This window comes from Phoenix dactylifera, chromosome 4 (assembly GCF_051530095.1).
Source record: "Phoenix dactylifera cultivar Ajwa chromosome 4, Ajwa_hap1_PhDact_Kaust_v1.1, whole genome shotgun sequence".
Classification (NCBI taxonomy): Eukaryota; Viridiplantae; Streptophyta; class Magnoliopsida; order Arecales; family Arecaceae; genus Phoenix; species Phoenix dactylifera.
Genome location: NC_143193.1, coordinates 1,251,411 through 1,274,619, shown reverse-complemented (window position 1 = coordinate 1,274,619; position 23,209 = coordinate 1,251,411). Strand labels below are relative to the sequence as shown.

Sequence of the window (23,209 nt, the reverse complement as noted above, 5' to 3'; positions counted from 1 at the left end):
GCCAATCCAAATTAGACCAGTAAGTGATTTAATATTTTCCCAATCCAACTCACTTTACCCAATATCCTTAAGTTTATAATTCCAATCCAAATTGTATCAAGTCAGCTCCACTGACACTGGATTAGGTGGAGCTCAATTGACTTGAGTGCTTAAGACCTATGAAGGTTTCATATATATATATATATATATATATATATATATATATATATATATATATATATATATATATATATATATATATAAATACAATATCTATACATAATAATATTTGATAATTATAATATAAATAAATATAGTATATATATTATTGATTAATTGATTAATTATTAATTTAACTTGTATTTCGAGTTTGTCTTGAGCAAGGCAAGTCTAGCATTATCAAAGTTGTTAGGTAATGAAGCAAGTTGAATTCGAATAGGTATTTTCTCCGGTTGAGTAAAAAGAGTAGACGTCACCGTGCACCATTAACAGGGACCGGCCTACAAATTTCTGCCTTCACCAAAGCTTGGGGGATTATGGGTATTTAAAGGTGGACAAGTCTCGATTCTGTAGACCATTACCTAGATACTTGCTTGACCAAAATTAAAGAAAAAGATTTAAGATCTCATCAGAGGCACCTGATACCATGAATCTTTGGTCGGCAAAGTTTAGACAGCTAAAACCATCTGTTCTCACAATCACCATTACAAAGACCTGCAAATTGGTAGTATTCAAAGGTGATAGCATCATGGAAGCATCAGCAAAATGGTGGAATCCTACTGATTAGAAAAGTCAGGCATAGGTTCTTGGACAGAATATGCTTTAACCAAAGGCCTATGTTACTAAAATCTCTGAAAGAAGATTATGTCGCTGGAGTTTATGCACTTCCAACGGACACAAGAAGCTCAGCAGATTACTAATATCATACTTTCTGAAAGCTGAACATGATGGTGGCTTCCACCAAACTGAAAAATGGTCACCTGAATAATTTCTGATTCGAATTAGGTCACCGTGACAACTTTCATAGATGAGGGAAAAAGCTGGTATAACTTTTTATCAAAAAATTCCACATACTGAAATGAGGTAAGACCGTAAGAAAAATCTATTTTACAGCGGAGGCAGACAGCAACAATCTGCCTATCCCAAACATCCGTGCATGATTGATTTGATCCCAGCTTTCACATGAAGCTATCCATCCACCTTAATCACAGAGCTGCGATGATGGACAGTAGAATACAGATCCTGCAACAAGAGACGTAATCATCTCAGAAAACATATTTATTCCAAGTTTACCGTTCTGCAGTTACAAATGGTAAAAAATAGATTCAGAAAGACCATATCAAACCTAATGGGAACATGAACCTGCCAAACTTTCACCTGTCTTTGGGATGTCCGGAAGTAGCATCACAGGAGTTTTATCATTCTAGTAAAAACCCACCCAGAAAGACCTGATCTCATAAGAGTCAATACAGCCATCACAAACATAATCCAACAGCCAACCACACGAAACACTTTCAGAAGCCATCAAGCTCCACTTCTTGAATCTCTGCACCCTACTCCACACCTACCGATCTCTCTTATCAAACCTCTCCTCGTTAAACCTCCATCCATCACCATAGTTCTTTGCCCTCCAATTAAATAGAACAAGAGTAATACTGGGATACAAGACATAGCAAGGGGAGAAAATGCGTAGAGGGTTGCCTAAATTAGTTTTCATTGGTTTGGTAACATAACAAGTTCAACAAGCAACAGAACAGACCTAATACTTCATAATTATTGGAAATGTACAGAAATATGCACATCATCTCCTTAAGCCTGTATTTTGAAGTCTCCCGATATGCATAGCTTTGTATCCTGCAAGTGGTGACCTGACCTCACAAAAACATCAGGCTCCCAAACTGTAGACAATTTGACTAGTAGAGATATAAGAATTGGCTAATAGCTGATCATAATGAGTCCCCATGGTCAAGCATTCTAAGCTTTCTAAAATTACTGTACAAATGGCTCCATGATAAAATTTTCAGTTAAATGGCATGATTTATCAATAGAGCGCAGCTATATATGATTTTACACCAGTTCACCACAATGTGCTTGAACAGGTCAGAGCTCAAAATATGTTACCAGGTTCACCAATAACAAAAGCTCAAGTGACACTGCATGGCTCAAATGAGGTAAAAAAAGCCAGCTTGGGATGACTTAACATTGATAATATGATAGGCTGAGAACAGATATTTACAAATGTTGTGGAAGAGCAAGGTCTCCCTCGCCTTTCTTCAGGATATACATGTGATAAGAGGCACAGACAAATTTTGTGAGCAAAAATCACAATACAACCAAAACTGTAGTAATTAAAGCAGTTCCCTTGCCCCAGCCTCCAGAGCAAGTGCCACCAATGGCAATAAGATGGGTCTTACCATTCACAACCTATACTCCAATACCCCCCAGCCTGGCCCCGCCTATCAAACGTTGGTCCCAACCATGGCCTTTCCTCCATCAAAAAGACCTGCATAAGACCACAGGCGGACAAGATGAATTCCTTCTTTCAATATTTTCTAAATGAAAACAGATTAGAATGCACCATATTCAAGGAACAGAACCATCTGTTCCCATGTACTTAACATCATGATCCTCATGAATAGAGAATAATCTGTAATGGAATTTTTGGAAAAAAAAAATCTACAAATAGGATAGCCTGCCAGCACCAATTTATATATCATAACTAAAACAAAAGCAACTTATCTCTGACCCACCAATTCCTCAAAAAGGGAACTCAAGCAAGGACGCTTATTTAGATAAGCAGAGATGATACAAAATCATGGCTCTGTTTTGGTAGATGTTTAGCTATCAACATAGCTCTGCATTGATGACTTCTAGTGAAAAAGAGAGCTACTAAAGCAGTCACTCTATGCATTCAGAGAAGCAAAGCCACTCACCGTGCCAATTCTAGAGCTAGCAGGTCTCTGGATGAGCTGAAGATATAGGAACCAGACCCTTTCTTCCTTTAGCAGCTGTTCTTTCCTCGGAAGAAGCTGGGCTCTCTTCAACTCTGGAGCTCAGCGTTCCAGGATTCATCCTCTGGACCTCCTCACGCGTGTAGATGAAAATTTTACGAACCATGCTGCAGAATTCACTGTTTGCACACCAAAATGTAAGTCAACTCAATAGGCAAATTTACAGCAAATGCACAGACAAAGCTAAGAACAGTAATGGAGCATAAGTACTTACTGCCAAGGATCATCTCCAACAAGCATCATATCACCTTCATTATCAGTATACACAACCAGCCAATTTTTGTTGGGAGCCATCAATTCACCCTCAAATTCAAACATGTGATCTAACTCGGCTAACAGTTCATGGTAGCTATTGAACTTTGTAAGGTCCACAGATCTTCCAAGAGCAATTCCTTGCTTATGCACCTGAAACAAAAATACAATTGTCACAAGCTTTGCTCGCCCCAACAGTTCAGTCTATACAGTGAAGCTCAAAGTTAGCATGAATTTTAAATTACATGGTTATACACAATTCATCGGACATTCTATGGGATGTCAACGAGTAGGGAGAAGGAAGAACAAAAGTAAAAAACAGTCACAGCAATACCTTCTAGCATGAATTTCAGATTACATGGTTATACACATATGACGTTCAATTGGATGTCAACAAGTAGGGAGAAAGGAGGAAGAATGAAAGAAAAAACATAGTCACAACAATACCTTTTCCACTATCGGCCAAAACGCATTAAAGGATTTTGACTACTGAAAATATATATATTTTTTTGGTCATGAGCTGGCCAAATTTGCAAAGTTGTTTCAGTAAGCAGCCATTTAGGGTTAAATCAAAGTTTGCTTCGCAAAAATTGCTCAAAATAACCAACAAAAGCAATTCAAAGCTGGTCAGAATCAGTTAAGCCTTCAAAACAGCAAGTTACTAAACATGCCTATTTCAGATGAAACTGGCCACAACGCATTCAAGGATTTTGACTACTAAAAGGATAATTTTTTGGTCATGAGTTGTTCCACTTAAAACAGTCATTTATGGTCAAATCAAAATTTGCTTCGGCAAAATTGCTCAAAATAATCAACAAAAGCAATACAAAGCTGGTCAGAATCAGTTCTGCCTTGAAAACTGAGAATTTCAATTTATCAGAAGTAGCATTTAACTATTGAGACATATTACAAAAATGCTAGCAATTCTAGAGTCACAATGTGAAATTTTCTGAATTGCAGGTGCAATCAATTTAACTAATACTTAATCAAACAGCAACGAAGGGATATAGCAGTGAAACTAAAAGAAACCACAAACCCAACAAGCATGCATAACAAATGACAGCAGAGAAAAAAAGAGCACCTTTGTGCAACTTCTTGTTGAACCATTTTGTTTTCTCTGCAAGTCTTTAGAAGTCTGCGGGCAAGGCTGAAGATTTCTCTCTGGCTCGCTGCCTACTGGAGTAGGATCAGCTGACTTCATAACTTTTGCTGGTTCAGAATGTTTGTCAGCCTCTATAGCCTGTGGCTGCTTTGATGATGCAGCCGCATAACTGTGTGCCTCTGGCTCATGGGTTGAAGCATTCATTTGTTGTGATGCTACTACGTCAGATGCTGTCGTGTTGCTGTTAAGATGAAATCCGAAGAGCTTACAGTTGCCACCGGCTTTGGGTTTTTTGTCATTTTGTGATGCAATCAAGGATTGAGGCTTCACCGCCCTTGACTGTGAGGGGTTCTCCATTCGTGAAGTTGGCAGCAAATGCGTCAACCAGTTTGGAGAGTGTTGTTCAATTCCTAGTCCCTGCAATGCAGAATAGCCTACCTTCCCGGCACACCTCATACTTCCAGCTTTCTGATAAGAATGCTCGCCAGGTTGTGCAGTAATCTTGAAGTTAAGCTCATGTGAAGCAAAAGAAGAATTTGGAGGCATTAAAGACCATTGGCCCGGAAGCATGTTGTGTCTGCCTTCTGTGTCTTGAAAGTGATTCTTCAAGAGATATGCTTCTCCAGGATTCTGTTCGAATAATGTTGAGCTAAATCCATGCGAATCATGAGGCCGATATCCTGACAGCAGATCCGCATAAGTTGGTTCAGGCCGCACCATTTGCATCCACCTTTTTTCTGATCCCAATCTTCTCTGCACAGAAGCATCAGTTTTCTCTTCATCATGCGACGAAGACCACATAATGGGCTTCTGTGCATTTTCGGACTCTTTATCATCCGCAAAACTGCTTCTCAAGGTCATCAGTTCTTGACCTTGCAAGACCCTTGTAGTTCCATGTGAATGTGAAGGGTCTACATTGACTTTAGAAGCAGCTGACAAAAACAATGTCAAAGCTGAACTCAGCATGAAAGAGATCGAGATATCTGAAACCCTTTGACCTACATATCGAGACAATACCTTCTTTCGTAAGAATTGATGAATCAGGTGAGCATGGCATAACATTCGATCGGGGCCTCTTGGGTCTAGGCACCGGCGGGGGGTTCATCGGAGGAGACAAAGCAGGTTCAATTTTCCAAGGAGAAACTCTCTCTGGACGAGGAACTGAAGAGGTCTCATCCCATCGCACCTAAAACAGAAAACCCAGATGCCAACTATATTGAGGAGAAAAACTGAAAGAAGAGGTAAAATTTGAGTGATGTTACCTTAAGACATCTCCATTTTGATCCAGGCCACCTGTTTGGATCAGCATCTCCTATGCCAACTATTGTTCCAGTGAACCTGACATAAGTTCAAGGGCCACAGATGAGAAGATGTATAATTTCCGTAACTAATTGGGCTTGGGATTGGTAGAAATCATTTGCCTTAATTGACAGGGGAGGGAAAACTGCTAATACCTCTGCTCTGGGGTTTCTTCACCTTCAAATCTCATTTTGAATCTCATACCTATGGAATGGTTGCTCTTGAGGGACTCCATATATTGATTATATGGAACAATGAATTCAGAAGGGCTTGTCCTGTTAAAAAAATCAACTCAAAATTAATAAACCATTATGAATAAAAATGCCTGGCACAAGCCATGTGAACCCTGCCCTGTACAAGTACTTTCAGTCCTTAAAAGAAAGGCATAGATACAACAGGCTTGCTATCTTTTTCATATGTCATTACGCGTGAACTACAGAGCATCAATCACAGACCTTGGTTTGTAGTAGACTGTGAACATAGTCCCTGTGTTGACAGCATGCCATGCAGTTGCAAGGATACCAAGGTGCATACTGTGACTGGATATGACTGAAGACGGAATATTTGTTTGCTGTCTCAATGCACGTCTCACTCCAACACGTAGTTCACCATTCTCACCTCTAACAGCCACAAAACACTTGGTGTCATGCATGAAAAAGGAAGCTAATATTAGCACAAGACCAGATGCAGTGGAGATTACAGACCTTAGGAAAATAAAAGCATCCCCAGCAACAAGCCTTTTGGAACTAACAAAAACACTCCAACCACTCTGAAGCAAGTGTCTCCTTGGTTGACCTAGAGTTTCAAAATCCAATTAGCGGATCACAACATGTGCATCTAAATGCATCTATGCTCATGGTGTCAAGTACAATCCCTTAATGCTAACAACAAACATATTTATGCAGAATAGAGAACCATCACGTCCATGAAGAAATTACTTCAGTATCAGGTGAGAGGTTCCGAAAATAAAGCAAAATCAGCATACCACCAATCTATGGCACTTAGTGGATCTAGCATAAAACACTTGGAGAGGATTCATAATGCATTATCATCATCAAATGTCACTTGAAAGGAAGCTAGATGATTGTCCCATGCACAAATTTAGCATTAGATCATTAATTAGCTCGACTCAATCTCTACAACAAAGTACCAAGCAAGAACGGTACCACTAGACTGGTGAAGCCCACAGAAAACAAAACATTGCACAGAACGATTGGAAGAAATCACCAGTGATTCATAAAAAAGGAACAAAATTGCAAAGTGTATGACCATAGCCTTGCAATAATCCATAAGGATTGCTAAGCTGCCTTAGGAACAGTACACGATTGAAGAAATTCCATCTTTCACAGGACATTGAGATCAATAATAAAGTACTAGCATGGATTACCACGAAAGATGTGACGGAAGCGCCACTCGACCCCATGCAAATCCTTTGCTGCCAGCTCTTGAGATGGTGGCTGCCGGCACATATCCTGATCATAGGAACAAGAATCTAAATAAGCACCCCCACCCTCCAAAATCCAAAACCTCCATCCATAAGTAGCTGAAATCCAGCATAATAAAAGCAACGAGGATAGAAACCTGTACCAGGGGAGGGAGGCACTCGTCGGCGTGCCTTCTCAGCACCGAGAACCCACCGTGGGTGCTCGTATCCGATGCTGTAAGCGTCTTACAGAAAGAGTGAACATGAGGCCGGGGCGGTGTGGGTGGGAGCGTCTCTTTCTCCACAGCGTTCTCATCTTGCTGATACCATATATTAATGGAAAAAAACGCGAAAATCACTTAGTTTCTTCTCAAAAATTCACCAATAGGCAACTCAAAAGTAAAGAGAGAGGGCACTTGAACTTTTCCGAAGCAGTACCTTCTCGGGGAGCAAAGTCACTTGGGCAAACACCTCATCTGTGTCCGGCTCGGCCTATCAAATGAGAGGAACCATGCGATAATGACGTGAAGTTAAAAAACCAAAAATTTTCTTAAAGCGAGAACTTTGAAGGGAATACCTTCAACTGCACGTTGATCACCCGGCAAAGGATCTTGGACGGAAGGTTGTAGACGGGCATCTGCTGTTCCGCCACTTGATTCGTCGAAGCCTCCACCTAGATCACCGAAAACAAAAACAGCAAAATCTCAGATTTGAGAGAATTTTGGGGGGAAAAAAAACACTCTACGGAACAAAATCAAGTAGACGAGTCGCACCAGGACGAGAGGAAAAACCGTAAAATCCTCAATTTGGAGAGGGAAATCGAGAAATTCGAGAGGAAAAGAACTTCTTCAAGAGTTGAAAAGGCTTACTTGTTCTATATGCCCCTGGGGGAAGTAGAAGACCCTCTCCCCCGCGCGGGGAACCGTCACCAGAGGCCCGGCGCACGCAAGCCAGAGTTCGGTATACAGCGCGTCCTCCGAATCTGAAACAAAAACCAAGCCAAGAATCAGTACAAAAGCCCAGACGAGCACCAACCCCCAGCTTCCTCCGGCCACCTCCGGAGATCCGGCCTGTTCCCCACCTTTCCCGGCCGCCGGTACCGCTGCGAACCCCCGGCCGGCCTCCGCCACACCGCCTCCAGCGCCGTCCTCGTTAAACTCGCTGCACCCGGACGAGAAGCTCCCATTACTCCCTTTCACGGCCGACACCTCCGACGACGCCATCAAAAACCTCCGCCTACCCCCAGATCTCTCATCCACCACCGATCCACCCAAATCCCCAGATCAAAGCCTCAAATCCAAATCCGACCCGCCTCCAGAACCCCCAAATCCACCAAGATCGAAGCCGAAACACAGCACTAACTCCAAGAAATCGCTTCGAACTATTCACACAAGCCCTGGAATTCTCTCCGGTCGCTCTTAAACGCCTCCGAATTGCCTCAATTTATCCACCGCCTCCTCCTTATCTCTCTCTCTCGCTCGCTCTCTCGGCTTTTCCTTTTGGGAGGGAAAGAGAGGAGAGTTTCCTGTGAGCAAAGCACGAGAGCTGGGGGGCGAGGGGGCAAGCCGTCTAGCTGCCAGCGCTGGGCGTCGTACAAGTCGTCGGACCGGGGATGGGCAGGGATTTAACCCGGGTCAAAACCCCCATGCAATCATTTAAGCTACGGTCAATCCTGGCCCGACCGGTTGCCGTTACCGTTATCCACGCCGGGCAAACTTTCTGTCAGCCTTTTAAGGTTACACAACGGCCGTTCTCATGTCAAACGTCGCTCATCCTTTTTTTCCTTTTTTTATAAAAATAATCAATAATGAGCATCAAGATAGCAACCATTTCCTATTCCTAATCGAATTGCAGAAAAGAAAAAAATAAATAAAAGTAACTATTTCTATTCTAATACGAAATAATAATATCAAAAAGGTCCATACTATTGAAACCAAGATGCTTGATATTTGAATTCTCTGTACTATTGGTTTTCTTTCACAATCAAAAAATAGTACTTATAATATAACGACATAATTTTCTTTTTTTTTTGGGGGGGCGGGGGGAGGGGGGTTAATAGTGAGATTTTTTTGACTTCCAGAAATAGAGTAATGATGAAATTTTTTTTAGAATAATGGCATGCTTATGATGAGGTGATATAGGGTTATAGTTTAAATATACTAAAGGGCTGAATGTATCCTCCTCAAAAGAGACTCAGTCACAGTGATTGAGTAAATAAGGAATTGAGGACGGAGAAGAGATGAGAATTTTCTGCTCCACGACATTCTTTGGTTGTTGGAAAATTATAGAGCCTTTCTGACAGTGTATATATATTGGAAGGCGAATAGGGCCGCTGATTGAATCGTCTTCTTTATTGTCCAACATTCTAAAAAGATTCTCTAGTTATATCAGGTAGGGGTGGCACAATATGACCCGACCCGCCAACCCGACCCGTGTTCGACCCGCCATAAACAGGTTTGGGTTTGGCCTAAATAGGTTCGGGTCGTAAACAGGTTGACCCGTTTAACCTGTTTATTAATTGGATCGGATACAGGTTTTAAATGTCTGACCCGTTTAACCTGTTTAACTATTGGGCTGATAGATGAGAGTCATAACCCACAAGATAAAGTCCAGAACCGGCCCAACTCTCCGCCTAGGCCCGATTTCACTCCATAGCCCGATTTCACTGTCTAGGCCCGATTCACTCAGCCCGATTCAGCCCGATTTTAGAATTAGGATTTAGGGTTTGTGAAACATTGAAATGGCGCCGCCGAGCTCTATTCCCTCAGCCCCTCCCCGAGTCTGCTCTCCTCCAAACCTCAAGTCCACCTCCCCATGGCTATTCTCTCGTCCTCTTCTCGCCCTTCTCCTCTTCCTTCTCCTCCACCCTTTCTCCTCCTCTTCCAAATCGGCAGTTCTCGCCCTTCTCCTCCTCCTTCTCCTCCACCCTTCCTCCTCCTCCTCCAAATCGACGGTTCTCGCCCTTCTCCTCCTCCTCCCTCTCCTCCACCCTTCTTCCTCCTCCTCCAAATCGACGGCTCCGAAGAAGCTTTATTCCAGATCCAACGGGATCGAGGTCGTCGGAGACGCGGCAAGGCGGACTCCGCGGCGACGCGGCAAGGCAGAGTCCGCGGGTGGTGCAGGGTGTTGGCTCGAGTGCAGCGGGGACGCCATGGGCGGTGCGGGGTGGCAGCTCGGGCGCAGTCGTGGCGAGGGAGGCCGATCGGGGAAGAAGATGAGCAGTTATTTTTTTTCTCCTTTACCCTTCTGCCTCTCTCTCTCTCGGTCTCTCCTCTCTCTCTCTCTACTCTCTCCTCTTCCTCTCTCTCTCTCTCTCTCTCGTCTCTTCCCTCCCATCCTGCCGGCCCTCATCTTTTTTCTTTTCTTTTTTTCTTAAACGAATCTTAAATGGGTCGGGTCAGATGATCTGTTTATTAAACAGGTCGGATTCAGGTTGTAATTCCTGACCTGTTTAATAAACAGGTCTGTTTCAGGTTTATAATTTTTTGACCCAATTTGTATTTGACCCGACCTGTTTATGCCTGACCCGACCCGATTGCCGCCCCTAATATCAGGAGGCCGCCCCTTCACTACTTTATCATCTTTTTTTTCTTGATTCTGTTTGCTGCACTTACATTAGAGTAGTATGAACAACTGTCGTAAAACCCCTTGATTCGGGATATAGGGATGATGTGTGGAGTTGGGGTGGCCGTCAGGCCAACACATGTATTCAGAGAAGCCAATAGGGCGGCCGATTGGGTGGCTGCCTTTGCGGCTCATCATTCAGGGTACACCCTTTGAGTAGAGGAGGGGGAGCTGCCACCGGCACTTCGTGAGTTACTGTTTTTTGATTTTATTGGGTGTATTCGTACATGTGTTGTATGAAAACCGTTTCCAGCAAAAAAAAAAAAAAAAAAAAACTGTTGTAAAAAAAATAAAAATAAATAAAAATAAATCTATAGACACAAAGCCCAGAAACTGATATGACATTGCAACAACTGTTATTTCTCACCGTGCTCTCCGGACTGGAAGCAGTTAACGGCGTCAGTACCCATCCGTCTGTCTCTCGAAGACACATTGTCGCTCCATAAACAGGCAGGGCATTCCAAACCATTTTTTTATTCGTAAAATCGTAATTATTTAATTCTTTAGTAGCTAAGCATGGCTTCTTTCTCCTCCTGCACTCAAAATGCACAGGACACGCGTCAGAAGCCAAGTGGGAACTTGCTTGCGGGCCCCACCTTCCTCCTATTACCCACCCACCAGTCCATGGGGAAGGTAACCTCACGTGGAGGTGAACATAACCCGGGTTTTATGAGATCATATTCCGGACCCCCTAAACGGACTCATGATGAGGCCGTAACGCTCCTCCTCCACGTTGCGATGCATGATTCGTCCGAGGTAAACGCCCTTGTTTCTCTCGGCTGCGGGTTGGCTGTCGCACAGCAAGCAGCAAACGGAGTTTCTCGCGGACGTGTCAGTTTACGATTGGCTATATCGGACCCACGACTTCGGCATCGCCAATCCAGAGACAGCCACGTATTCACTAATAACTTTTTGCTGTGTTACCTAGACAGCTGATCGAAGCCCATTTCGCTCCAAGCGAGTAGCGCGTGCGACAACATGGGAGAACGCATGAGACATGCCTCCTCCCTGCTCCCACACGTGTGGAGAGGCACGTTCACGTAAAGTATCATGGGGCGGGGACCACGGTACATACAGGAATGGGCCGCGGGAAAAAGGGCAGCTCCTCTCTTTACCGTTGAACGCCGTGCGGATAAAACAAGACCATTGTAACGGAAACAGTGCTTTTTAACTGCCTTTTAATCATAACAAAATAACAGAGCCTTTCTCATCACACCATTAAGCAATAAAGTAATTCGGTTATTAAACATCCATCACAACAGAAATAACGGCAATTTGTTCAAACCCGTGGAATCTCTGAACCACTACGCCGACAGCTTTCCATTTTCAGCCCATACGGTACTATCCAGCGGCTATCTAATCCGCAGTCTTCATTAGCTTCATCGTAGATTAGCTTGGCTTGAAAGATCACTTCATCTTTTATTATGGTTTAGATGTCATAAAGAAGAGAATGATTGTTACCTATATTTTTCAAATTTTTATAGATTCATCTGATAACTGTGGCCGAGTTACTCTCGACGAGACGACGATCATATTTTCACAGGCCCGGTGGAAGGGGAGGCGAGGAGGGTTGGTAGGTGGGTGGGTGCACGAATGGGGGATAAATTTAAAAAAAAAAAAAAAAAAAAAGGCCGGGGTGCGGGTGCGTGTGGGACCGGGTAGATTGTGGCTCGAGATATCCGCTCCCGAGGGGGCGGGGCCCAGTGGTGTCCCCTTCCCAGGCGACAACTACCGCCCGGGAGTGCGGGCCCCGCTGGCTGCCCCCGGGCCATTGGACAAGCCCGGCCCGGGCGGACACAGACCCTGAACCACCCCCACTGACACCTCACCCGCAGACCAAAAGCACGTCCCAACCCGGTTAACTTCAACCCCCCCCCCCCCCCCCCCCCCCCCAATCCCACCCACGGACTCCAAACTTCATTCCATTCCACCTCACTCCCCCGTTCCGCCCAGCCCAGCAGATCTCGACTCGTGTCCTCCGTAGTCCCTCCGCGCCCTACACGTGGAAGATTCCGTAACGGGGGCCGGTCAGAGGCCTAACAGGACTGGCGACACGTCAACGGCTACAAAAGTGACGTCATACTCGGGGATTTTAAAAAAGGTAGCAAGAGGAAAAGAGGGAGGTCGCCATCGATGCTTGAGGGGAAGCAAACGGAGTCGGCGTGATGCCTCCGCCAAAACGGCTCCCAGTAATGATGCGATAATGATGGGAGATTAGCACGGGGATTAGTCCCCGGGACAAATTAATCCTGGCTCTGGAACCCATTTATCTAATCTTAATCTGATGGGATTGGGATAAGGGGCGTGGGATTAGTTTAATTGTAGTAAAGTAATGTTACCCCAACAGCAGAACTCTAAAGTCTAAAGACAAATAATTAGGAATTAATTTTGATTTAATTAGATAAAGTTAAGGGAGGGGGGGTGGGGGGACCAGGGGATATCGCCATCAGGATGGCACGTGATTGCACGTGTACGGGGGAAGGGCAGGGAAGTACGATGGACGGTGGGGATGGATCGGGATGCCCTATGGTGCAGGATAAGTGGGGTAGGGGTGCAGCGTAGGGGGACCACGGAGTTTGATCGTGGAATGTGCCGGCGACATAGCTTCGGGTGGGTGTCGTTGATGCTGCTGCTGCTGCTGATCCCGGACGGTGGCTTTCACTGTGAAGTGACATGCGATCGTCTCCTGTACTTCTGATCTTTCGCCGTCGCTGGGGTCGGATAATCAAAGGGACAACTTATCGCCATCCAAGAAGTCACAAGACCACTTGGGCTTAATGGTTATAGATAGGTCCAGTTCCATTTGTTATTAATTCGGATGATAGCGACAAAGCTTTCCACTGGTTGGGCTCAACTTGAACTGATTTTTTATTTTTATTTTTAATAATTTAAATTATAGAGTTCATGTAATCGAGTGGGTTCGCCCGGTTTCGGATCGATCGAGTCGGCATGGTCCTAATTTTAGCTAAGACCTAATTCGGCTCGAACCTGGGCTAACTCGATTTTCTGATGAAATCTCAGCGGTCCAATTAATCCAATCGAGGAAATAGTTGGCCAATCAGGGAGATCACGTTATCTTTAAAAGATCAGCTGCTGCCTGACACGTGACAGAGAGCAGGACAAATGATGGGGGGCGGTGGTCCGTGAACACGAAGGACGTACAAGTGGGTGGAGCAAAGGCACACTGAGTATTCCGTGGTCAAAAGCTAAAGCCACAATAATCCAACGGACCAGCTTCGTCCCCGGCGCCATGATATCACGATCAACCTCCATCAGAGCCATGACCCACAGATCAAGCGTTCCAACTAGAGGTTACACGGTGGGTCCCTTCTTGGTAGCCAATCATGGAATCCCACGTCGGCACATAATGCTGTCGCTGGAGGAGACGCGGGAGGGGATCCGCGGGACACCGGAGTGGGGCGCGGGGGGTCTAGTGGGAGGGGCGGACCACTGACAGGGGCAGCTGATTGGCTGGAAGCGCCGGGTCCCACCATCCAACGGTCTTGATCGGGTTGCTGCCAGATACCCATGTTCGGCGTCCTTTGGGCCGCAGATACCCAGCGAGGCTGTGGCTCTCCACTACCTGCACCCAGCACCAATACATATCCCACTGCTGCGACTCAGACTGGGAGGCTGGCTCGCTCTGCCAAAGGGGAGGGGAAGACCACTGACCACCTCCTCTGGCTCCCCTGCCCCATAGCTTGATCAATGCCCTTTTCTACAAGGGCAAATCTGGCCATGTCATTAGGGTTTTTTATTTGGGGATTGCTGCCATAGATCATCCGATCCACCTAGTGGATTGTAACATCAAGCTGCCAGCTCTATTACATTGTAACTTAGATAAGTATAGGGGATGATCTCCCACCTAACTTGTGAAATTGTCAATGATAAAGTTAGTAAGTTACTAAAAGTTTGATACCGATGGCTTGAATTCGAGTCTCATCTCGATAAAAAAAAAGGTGGGGTTTTGTGTCTGCCCGCAAAAGACTAGTGAATCAGACATGGTTAGTCTTCGCAATTTTAAAGAGGACAACCACATTATGTTATTAATGCAGTGGCATACAATAACTAAAGGTAGGGCTGCAAATAGGTCAGGTCGGGTCGGGTTCTGAGACCCCGATCCGATCTGGTTTCTTGTTCGGATCGTAATTTTAGACTCAGACCCGACCCGATTAAAAATCGGATCGGGTCGGATCGGGTCACGGGTCGACTTGACTCATTTACAACCCTAACTAAGGGTGGCAATTAGATCGGATTGGATCAGATATAAATCATGTCGGATGCTAGATTGATGAAAAATCGGTCAAATCGAATCCAATAACTTAGCCCGATCTATAATGGGTTGAATCAAGTTAGATGGGTTGAATGGTTAAGTATTGCCACTCCCTGCTTATAACTATCTAATTTGCTAGAAGTCACACATAGGCTCCACTATGTAGTGGACCGTGATCATCAGTGTAGTTGAATTTTGAGTTACGGTTGTGAGGTTGATTCTAGTGGCCTTTTTCATCAAGGGTTTTGGTAAGAAGATTGAGCTCCAATGTGAAGCCTAGAGTCATATTTGTATAGAGTTATATCGAGCTCCAAGTGGAGTGCATTGCACTCTTCGTCAGCTTATTTTGGCGTGGATGACTCTGTTGTCTTTGTTTGGACGAAACCTAGCTATGAATGCTGAGGTGTCATGCATTTGTTTGCTCATATCGTGGGCCCATGTGTTGCCTCAGATTGGAGCCATCTACTCTCAAACTTATACTATTGTATGTCTCATCTAAGTATTTGACATGGACCATGGATTCTAATGTTAGCTAATACCCTTTCTAAACGGAGACAACCAAATCACTCCGTGCTGCAGCGTTAGTCTTTTGCTTGTATTTTTCTCGATCCATAATTCTTAGATAAATCTAGCACGATAGAGAAGAATGTCAATAATCTATTCATACAATTGATTGATATGTAATTTTGATTCTAAAGTTCCATTGGATACTCTAGACATGGTGAATTGTAGAAAGAGCAATATGTGAGAGGGTTACTACGGCGCCCATCCAATATGATATGGTATAAGCCCCATCTTAGTCAGCCAGGATCCTCTGTGGCGGGCATTGTAGAGTGTTGTGCATTCCTGGATGGCCACGACCATCAAGCAACACGCATCATGCATGAAACAACAAGCGCTCGTGGACTGCCTTGTTTGATGGCTGTCCATCTCTGATTTGTCGTGCCGTGCACGCACCACCGAGAATCTACTCTTCATTATAGTAGCATATTAGGTTCAACTACTTCATAAAAATGCTAGTACTCAAAAAAGTAATCCATATAAATGCTAAGAGGACTATACATCCACCATGAAAGATTGCAAAGTGAGACCACATCCCTTGCTTCTTTTATGATGGCAGCTTTCCTTCCTTCCCTTTTTTTTTTTTTTTTTTTTGCTTTGCTCAATTGACTCAAGATTTGGGAAAATTTCCAAGCCATCCAATATATCCCTACTACAAATCGATCTGTAGTGGTAGCCAACACACTGGTTAAAGGTGGAAAAGGATGCTGCTAAAGTTACAACAGTAGCCAAGCTTTTGCTGCAATAAGTAGCACAGCTAAAGCTCTATAAAAGTTGGATGAACATGAAAGATCCACTGCTTGGCCAAACAGAATAGGTACAAGCATTTAAAAGCAACACCAAATTCCTAAGCATTTTACTATACTGAACATGGAGGAATTACTGAAAGAGGTGCATGGATTTTGTCATGCAAGCTATCTTGATAGAATTCTGTGCTTCCACTAATTTATGTTTCAGCCAAAGGTTTTTTCCTTTAATACTGAGGCGCCATTTCTGGTCGATACAATTCTGGGTCATCAAAAAGGATTTGTTCCACTGTTTTAGACTTTCATATGTTCAACTCTGTAGCATCTACCACATTCTTTTTGCACTTTCTGGTGCTCTGCATCTTCTCAGATAAATAAGCATAAAAAGACATGAAATACATTTATTTGTACACCTCTCATACTGCTGTTACAGAACATCACAGTAAGCTGCTTGTTTGCACTGCTTTCTTTGAGTTCTGATACATAGAACTACAAACAAAAAAGAGAAAAACATACATTGTAGAAACATACAGTAAGCATGTAGTCCTACATCACCTTGCTTGTTTGCCCTGTGACTAGGTTGTGGAAAGTAGCAAACAGGAATACACAGTCTCTCAAAGCTAGAGTTCAACATTGTTATGTAAATCCTTGGAAGAAAGGAACAGGAAGCATGAGGGCTATCATAGCCATAAGGGCAATCTCCCTTACCTATTCACATGTTGATACTTCAAAGTGAGGCATGATGAGGGATTGTCCAAGGTAACAAGTTCCTCTAAAAGAAACTATTATCCATATGATTTTCTAAATTTAACCCAACATTTTTAACTTGGTAAACGACTACGTAATAATTTGTTGGGATCCACTGTAAAAGATATTTGAAATTTGAAATAGGATTTAACTATGATAGCGACTAATTGTCGGAAAATGAAAAGTAAAAGCCATAAACATATTTTAGCCAAGCTGAATCTAACTGAAACTCTAAGATATGGTGAGCCATTGCAAGTACTTTGTCTACTTGAAAATGGGTTTAAATGCCCCAAGGCCTTACTGAAACCTAGCAACCACTTTGTACAAGTGAAGGATTGTGCACATAGATATCCTCTTCCCTTCCTTCCCAATCCCCTTAACCTTTCTCTCTCTTCACTGTAAATTTCTATACACTACTCATAGTAAATTCATTTTAAATCATCCTTCATAAAACAAGGGGAAGTTTCTCACTTCCTCCATATGGTATCAAAAAAGAACAATGGATGATATGATCAATGCATCATATGTCAGTCCTATAATAATATGGTCAGTAACTTTAGTCAATTTGCTTTTGGATTTTCAGCCCAACTAATCTTAGAGAATAATAATGAAGTCTGTTAGAAGGACCTGTAACATCAATCTTTCATTGACCACTTAGATAATGACAATAAGACTTGTTCAAAGAGATGGATTCAGTTTAACATTATAAAACCAAGTTTCAATACCAAACCATCACATGTACAAAGACATCAGTACGGTTGAACGGGGAAAGCTGAATTCTATATGTTTTGGAAATTAAGGATGGTGTATTCAGATTCACAAGGGAAAAAACTACTTCTAGATCTAAGCTTTTGGAACCATCATAAGACCATTTCTCCCCATGAATAAATTAGATCCATGGAAGAGAGCCATGGAAGCTCTCTCTCTCTCTCTCTCTCTCAAAACAGAGAGGAGAGAGTGGCTGAGCAGCTACCATGGTCGAATAGTGGCAGCCCATGGCAGTGACTGGTTGTGGCAATATCCGACAGTGGTGGCCGGCCGACGAAGGAGAAAAAGGAAGAAGAGAAAACATGGGACAATGGCTCCTCACACAACCTGTTGGGGAGAAAACAATGGTGATGACCACATCACCGGCTAGAAAGCTGGACTCCATTAGAGTAGCTGTTGGATCAAAAAGTGCTCTTGCTTCATCCAAACAATCACATTTCAAATAGAAATCCAATATCAAGTTGTTCACAAACACCCGAGAAGGTGAATTGCGATGGCGTCAACCCCAAGTCCTGCATCTCACTAAAGAGCTCACAACTCGGAGTAGAACTCCCCCTTCAAGTAGCTAACCAAAGCACTATAAGTGACTAAAACTTCTAGACAATCACATGCACTTAGAACTGTAGCTAACGCAACACGCTCAAGTTTGACTCCCGTGCTGGATGATATGGGTCGATTTCGCCGTCACTAAAATCTTGCCTGAAAGTTCTGCCCACCAACCAGATAACAACACATATCCAACAAAATAGCCAATTAAATCTTCGAGCAATTAGCACGATCGGTTACAGCTCGGCATAATCTCAACATGCCAACCAAAAAAAAATATCATAACCGACCAATAAGTAAGGAAAGCACTCGATCACGGTATACCTAAAAAAAAAATATCCTAACCACCCCAATCAATGGGTGTGGAAAGAGCTTAACTGCTCGTCCGTGAATTGTGCAATCCTAATAATGCAAATTCGCATCTACTCTTCTATTAGGAACGAGGATTCTTAAATACGGAGAGAAATCTAAATACTATATTCTCATACTTCTATTTCTCTTTCATCTCTTCTATTTCCTCTCGAAACTCTACTTGACTTGAGCATCGAAGAGTCTTCAGCCAGATACATTCCGACGACTCTTTGATCGTTTTTTGTGGCATCAGAACAGCTCCAGTGCTGTGCTGTACTCCTCTAACTCAACCAAGCAAAGCGCCTCATCCACCCACTAAGTCAGGTTTTGAGCAGCAATACTTAATATCAAACAGAGGAGCAAGAATGCTTTCATGATGATCGACATGATGTAAACGCGGCTTTCAGTTTAACGAAACAGGCGAACCAAGTGTTGAATTCGCTTGACTTGGCTAGAGATCATATGGTTGAGTTGAATATGTTTCTAACAGGCATTTCGTTGAAAAGTTGGCGCTCCTTGGATAGTTCTCCATTGTTGAAGTGGGGCTCCAGGAGGTTGTTTGTCTAGTGACAAGTATGGAGATCAAAGCTGATTTTGATGATTTGGTGGCGTCCACATGGTTCTTTGGATGCATGTTGAAGTATCATAGATGTCGAATGTACCCAAATGCATTGTTGCGGGCCTTCCGACCCGACAACAGCACAGTTCCAACCAACTGACGACAGAGAACGGTCCGCATCCCCCACGAGGTATTGTCCGCTCTGGGACTCCGGCCCGCGCGTCCAGTGCTACGGGGGGAATTTTTTCCGGCTCGCGCGTCCAGCACTGACGGGGGGATATCCGCACGGTTTTGCCCGACAAAAGGCGCCTCGTGAGGAAAGAGGTTTCCCCTCCTTATAAGGCACAGATCTTTCCGCTTATGGGACTAAATTCGGGCCCTTCCCACAATACAGCCCTCCCAGCGGGAAGGTCCTGGGCCGGCCTGAGCCGACGCAGCCCCCCAGGCCCAGGGAGAGTTTCTATGTGCGGGCAGGCCCTCCTTCTAGCACCATCTATTGCAGGCCTTCCGACCCGACAATAGCACAGTCCCAACCAACTGACGACAGAGAACGACCCGCGTCCCCCACGGGGTACCAGCGCTGACGGAGGGATACCCGCACGGTTTTGCCCCACAAAAGGCGCCTCGTGAGGAAAGAAGTTTTCCCTCCTTATAAGGCACAAATCTTTTCGCCGCCTAGTTGGTATAGGACTAAATTCGGGCCCTTCCCACAACATGCATCATGCTTAAAAACAGTGTGTGGCACACAAATTGTATATAATCTACTTAGATTGAAAGAAAATTACTAGAGAACAAATGTGGTATCTGGTATAAACTTCATAATTTACATGTCACTCCAACTCACAAACCTAGTTTCAGACTTGGATCCAGGCCGCTCCGATCTAGTCCCAACTCCAATCTATCAATGAATGGATTAGGTATGGGTCCAAAGTCACATCATTAAAAATTTTGGGTTGTGTAGAGGTTTGTTTTTCTTTTTTTAAAAAAAAATAACTTGATTTGAAAATGGACCTGGCTCATTACTTGTTTATTTATATATAATATTAGTTTTATTTATCTAACTTCAATTTCTGAGCTCTTTGCATAAAACTTTATTCTATACTTTAACATGATAAAAAAAAGTAAAAATAGTCGCATATTACAAATATTTGGATACATATATTTCACTTTAAATTAAGTATATCTTTTCAACTTGTGTCAATTCTTGTTATATAATTAACTATCAAGTGCTCGTTAGTGGTAACTTTATTTTTGGTGCACAAATACTTTTGGTTTAATTGTTTGTCTAAGATATACAGTTTGGTACCTGATAGGAACCCAACTCCTAAGTCTTTTAAGTTTTATGGTTTAATGGGCTGGTTATGGACCTAGGTTTATTAAAACCTAGAGCAACCTGACTCCATAACATCCCTAATATTTAGTGTTACATCCATTTTTCTGCTAATATTTTATTTATTTTCTTTAACTAAAACATATAACATGCAGTGCATATAGAAATAGCTATGCTTTCTTAATCTATTCATTTTTTATTTTTATATATGACAAATATTTTTTTTTGCATCGCTTTGAAATAAAATGTTATTTTAAAGAGGGTACATTAATTTAAGATGGAAGTAGAATGATATGCTGGATTGAATACTTTGTTAATGGTTTGGCACCAAAAACTTGGATTTAATATAAGAGTAGATTGATGAGTTGTAAGTCCCTCAGTAGAAATTCAGTTATTTACAAGTAACTAGTTTTCAAGTTCAATTATTCCTCTCTCTCAATTCACCACTTTGTCTGAGACCAAAACCTGAGCAGGGCTGGTAAAAACCAGTACTTAGTTATTATCAACCATGATGTCTTATTTACTGCTGGAGCCTGAGGCATCCACAAAAGACTGATTGGTGGAAATTGTATCCTTCTTCTTCTGTTTATAAACAAATTCAGGCCTCATGGCCAAAATCTTCTTAACACAGTCTTAACTTTATTCGTTATCTTAATGAATTTTGTAGATTGGGTTTGTCCTTTATTTCTTAAAGAAAAAAAAGAGAGGAAGCTGTTGCCATTTCATTATCCTTCTCCTTCGAACTCTTCCTCATCTTCGTTCAAAGGCAGCCGCGACATGTGTCTATCATTGACATGAAAACATCAAAGTTCAAGCTTTATTAATCTCTGGCATTTAAGAAATATACACAGCTCTACATAAGTATGCTGAGTGCTTTTATTTCATCCACTGTTTCTAGTATTGACCATTTACAACAAGCTAGAACCCAAGTGCACCCCTTGGTTAAGCTAGGGCCTCCTCTCTGTAAACCCCCATCTGGTACTCAGCTTCACAGAACTCTCCTCCAAGATCATCACATGCCTCACCAGGAAATACCCTGCGAAAAATGCATCAACTAGTTATAAATCTTGTACTACTATAGATCTCTCCATGCAATTGATCCTAGGCTGCTGAAATCTTACGTTTTGGGCTCGTTATACTCGATATAGTCCCTGTCGATCTCCTGCAAAGCCGCTGTAGATTTTGCGCCGCTCGATGACACTGCAAGCTTTGCTTCAGGGAACATCTTAGCATTACATGCCTCACCACCAATTATATCACAGGCCTCCATAGGGAATACACTGCAAGTTTACAGTGAGCATGTTAAATTGTCCGCTGAAATGTCCTCAATCATTGTTCTGCTATAAGTTCAATCCTTCTTCTTTTTGTTTGTTTTTTGGAGGATGGAAGGAGAGATACACACTCCCACCAAGTAAAGCTAATCAAAAATAAAGGAATGAACAGGAGAGGGGTAAAAAGAAAACAGAAGCAAAACTAGAAAAGCCAAGAAAGAAACTGAAAAAATGTTACAGAAACGAAGAAGAGAACTGCTGTAAATATTCTATCATGGAAGACTCGCGTATCTTCGAGAAACTGAAACGATAATTCTAACTTTATTCGAGGATCACAGTTAATGCTCATAGTTTTTCATGTGGAATCTAGCTTCTTCATTGTTTGATAACTAAACACCAGCTGAAAGCAATGGACAACTATTTGTTGCATATGTTAGCTTTCATAATGACGCAGTCGCGGAGGGGGGGGCAAGGATCCAAACTCGACGTACGTCTATCATGACTCGGGCTCATACTCCTGCATCACATAATCACTCTAAAGTAACACATATCTCTAAAACAAAAAGATAACTGATCTAATGAACCATTTCTACCATTGTTTATATCTTAGAAAATGGCCTGTAGTTTGTGCTGTTGGACATGGATGTCATGGCTTTGATCAATGAAATGTATCAAGTTGAAGGGAACGGATGAAGAAGGCATACGAGATCGAGGAGCTGTAGTCTATAGTTGATGTTTCGAAGGTGGTAACGGCCACAGCCCTTGGGCTGATGAGGGTCCTGAGTGGCTTAGATGACCTCCTTGGGACCAAGGTCTTGGTGCCTTTAACTGGCAATGGCCCTGTGAAGCACACAGCTGCAGCCTGCATCCTTGATATCTTTTATTTCCTTCGCTCAATGTGAAATAAGGTTTCTTTGATCTGTTTTTCTGTGCTCGATTTGATAACTATTTATAGCTGGGAATGCAGGGGGAATGGATTGGATTCCAACACCATTCAGTGGCTCCCAGTGATGGGGAATTAGACGCAATCACCTTGTAGATATTTGTTTCCTTCTTCCTTGTATCATCCTGAAGATTTTTTTTCCTCCTAGATATTTTTCCACTTCATTGGATCACGTATAGATTTTTCCACAGGTATGGGACAAGTGTCTGATGTAATGTTAGTTCTTTTGGCTGCTTTAGGTGCATTAGAAAAGTCGCATTCCATCAACAGGAGGTTAAGGTGACTCAAGCCTAATCACCATACTCATCTAGTAGATCTTGGGTGAAACCTACTAGAATATCATGGATATTATCAGATGGTTGGTCACTCTTTTGGTGCAAGGCTGCTTGCTCATGTAACAACCCAAAGGAGCACAGTGCCAAAA

At 43.0% G+C, this 23,209-nt stretch overlaps 2 protein-coding genes across 8 annotated transcripts; both read right to left on the bottom strand.

The window, feature by feature from the left end:
- Nucleotides 1-967: 967 nt before the first annotated feature.
- Nucleotides 968-8,674, bottom strand: LOC103708057 (auxin response factor 23-like). 7 transcript variants are annotated; one of them, XR_015976953.1, is made up of 16 exons: nt 8,148-8,674; nt 7,936-8,048; nt 7,644-7,739; nt 7,505-7,558; nt 7,231-7,386; nt 7,031-7,115; nt 6,348-6,438; nt 6,099-6,263; nt 5,799-5,918; nt 5,607-5,682; nt 5,362-5,530; nt 4,324-5,276; nt 3,205-3,395; nt 2,913-3,109; nt 2,394-2,482; nt 968-1,221 (listed from the first exon to the last, which is right to left on the bottom strand). XR_015976953.1 is itself a non-coding variant. In XM_008792817.5 (15 exons), exons 1-14 carry the CDS (start codon nt 8,287-8,289, stop codon nt 2,929-2,931), a joined length of 2,592 nt encoding a protein of 863 aa, XP_008791039.2. In that variant the 5' UTR covers nt 8,290-8,674; the 3' UTR covers nt 2,152-2,482; nt 2,913-2,928. The 7 variants fall into 7 exon arrangements, 5 of the variants coding, with proteins under 5 accessions (XP_008791039.2, XP_008791040.2, XP_088575604.1 ...); XR_015976952.1 differs by having other exon boundaries at nt 6,099-6,438; nt 8,148-8,661; XM_008792817.5 differs by lacking the exon at nt 968-1,221 and having other exon boundaries at nt 2,152-2,482.
- Nucleotides 8,675-21,360: 12,686 nt separating this feature from the next.
- On the bottom strand, nt 21,361-22,772 carry LOC103708055 (light-regulated protein, chloroplastic). The gene is made up of 3 exons (XM_008792816.6): nt 22,547-22,772; nt 21,693-21,851; nt 21,361-21,607 (listed from the first exon to the last, which is right to left on the bottom strand). Exons 1-3 carry the CDS (start codon nt 22,708-22,710, stop codon nt 21,514-21,516), a joined length of 417 nt encoding a protein of 138 aa, XP_008791038.3. The 5' UTR covers nt 22,711-22,772; the 3' UTR covers nt 21,361-21,513.
- Between the last annotated feature and the right edge of the window lie 437 nt (nt 22,773-23,209).

Coding starts and splice junctions, on each gene's coding strand:
- LOC103708057 (XM_088719476.1), bottom strand. CDS start 8,289: ATGGCGTCGTCGGAGGTGTCGGCCGTGAAAGGGAGTAATGGGAGCTTC. Junction 6,439..7,030: donor CTTCCGTCACATCTTTCGTG/GTAATCCATGCT, acceptor TTGAAACTCTAG/GTCAACCAAGGAGACACTTG. Junction 5,683..5,798: donor GAAGAAACCCCAGAGCAGAG/GTATTAGCAGTT, acceptor AACTTATGTCAG/GTTCACTGGAACAATAGTTG.
- LOC103708055 (XM_008792816.6), bottom strand. CDS start 22,710: ATGCAGGCTGCAGCTGTGTGCTTCACAGGGCCATTGCCAGTTAAAGGC. Junction 21,852..22,546: donor GACTACAGCTCCTCGATCTC/GTATGCCTTCTT, acceptor GTAAACTTGCAG/TGTATTCCCTATGGAGGCCT. Junction 21,608..21,692: donor GAGTATAACGAGCCCAAAAC/GTAAGATTTCAG, acceptor CATTTTTCGCAG/GGTATTTCCTGGTGAGGCAT.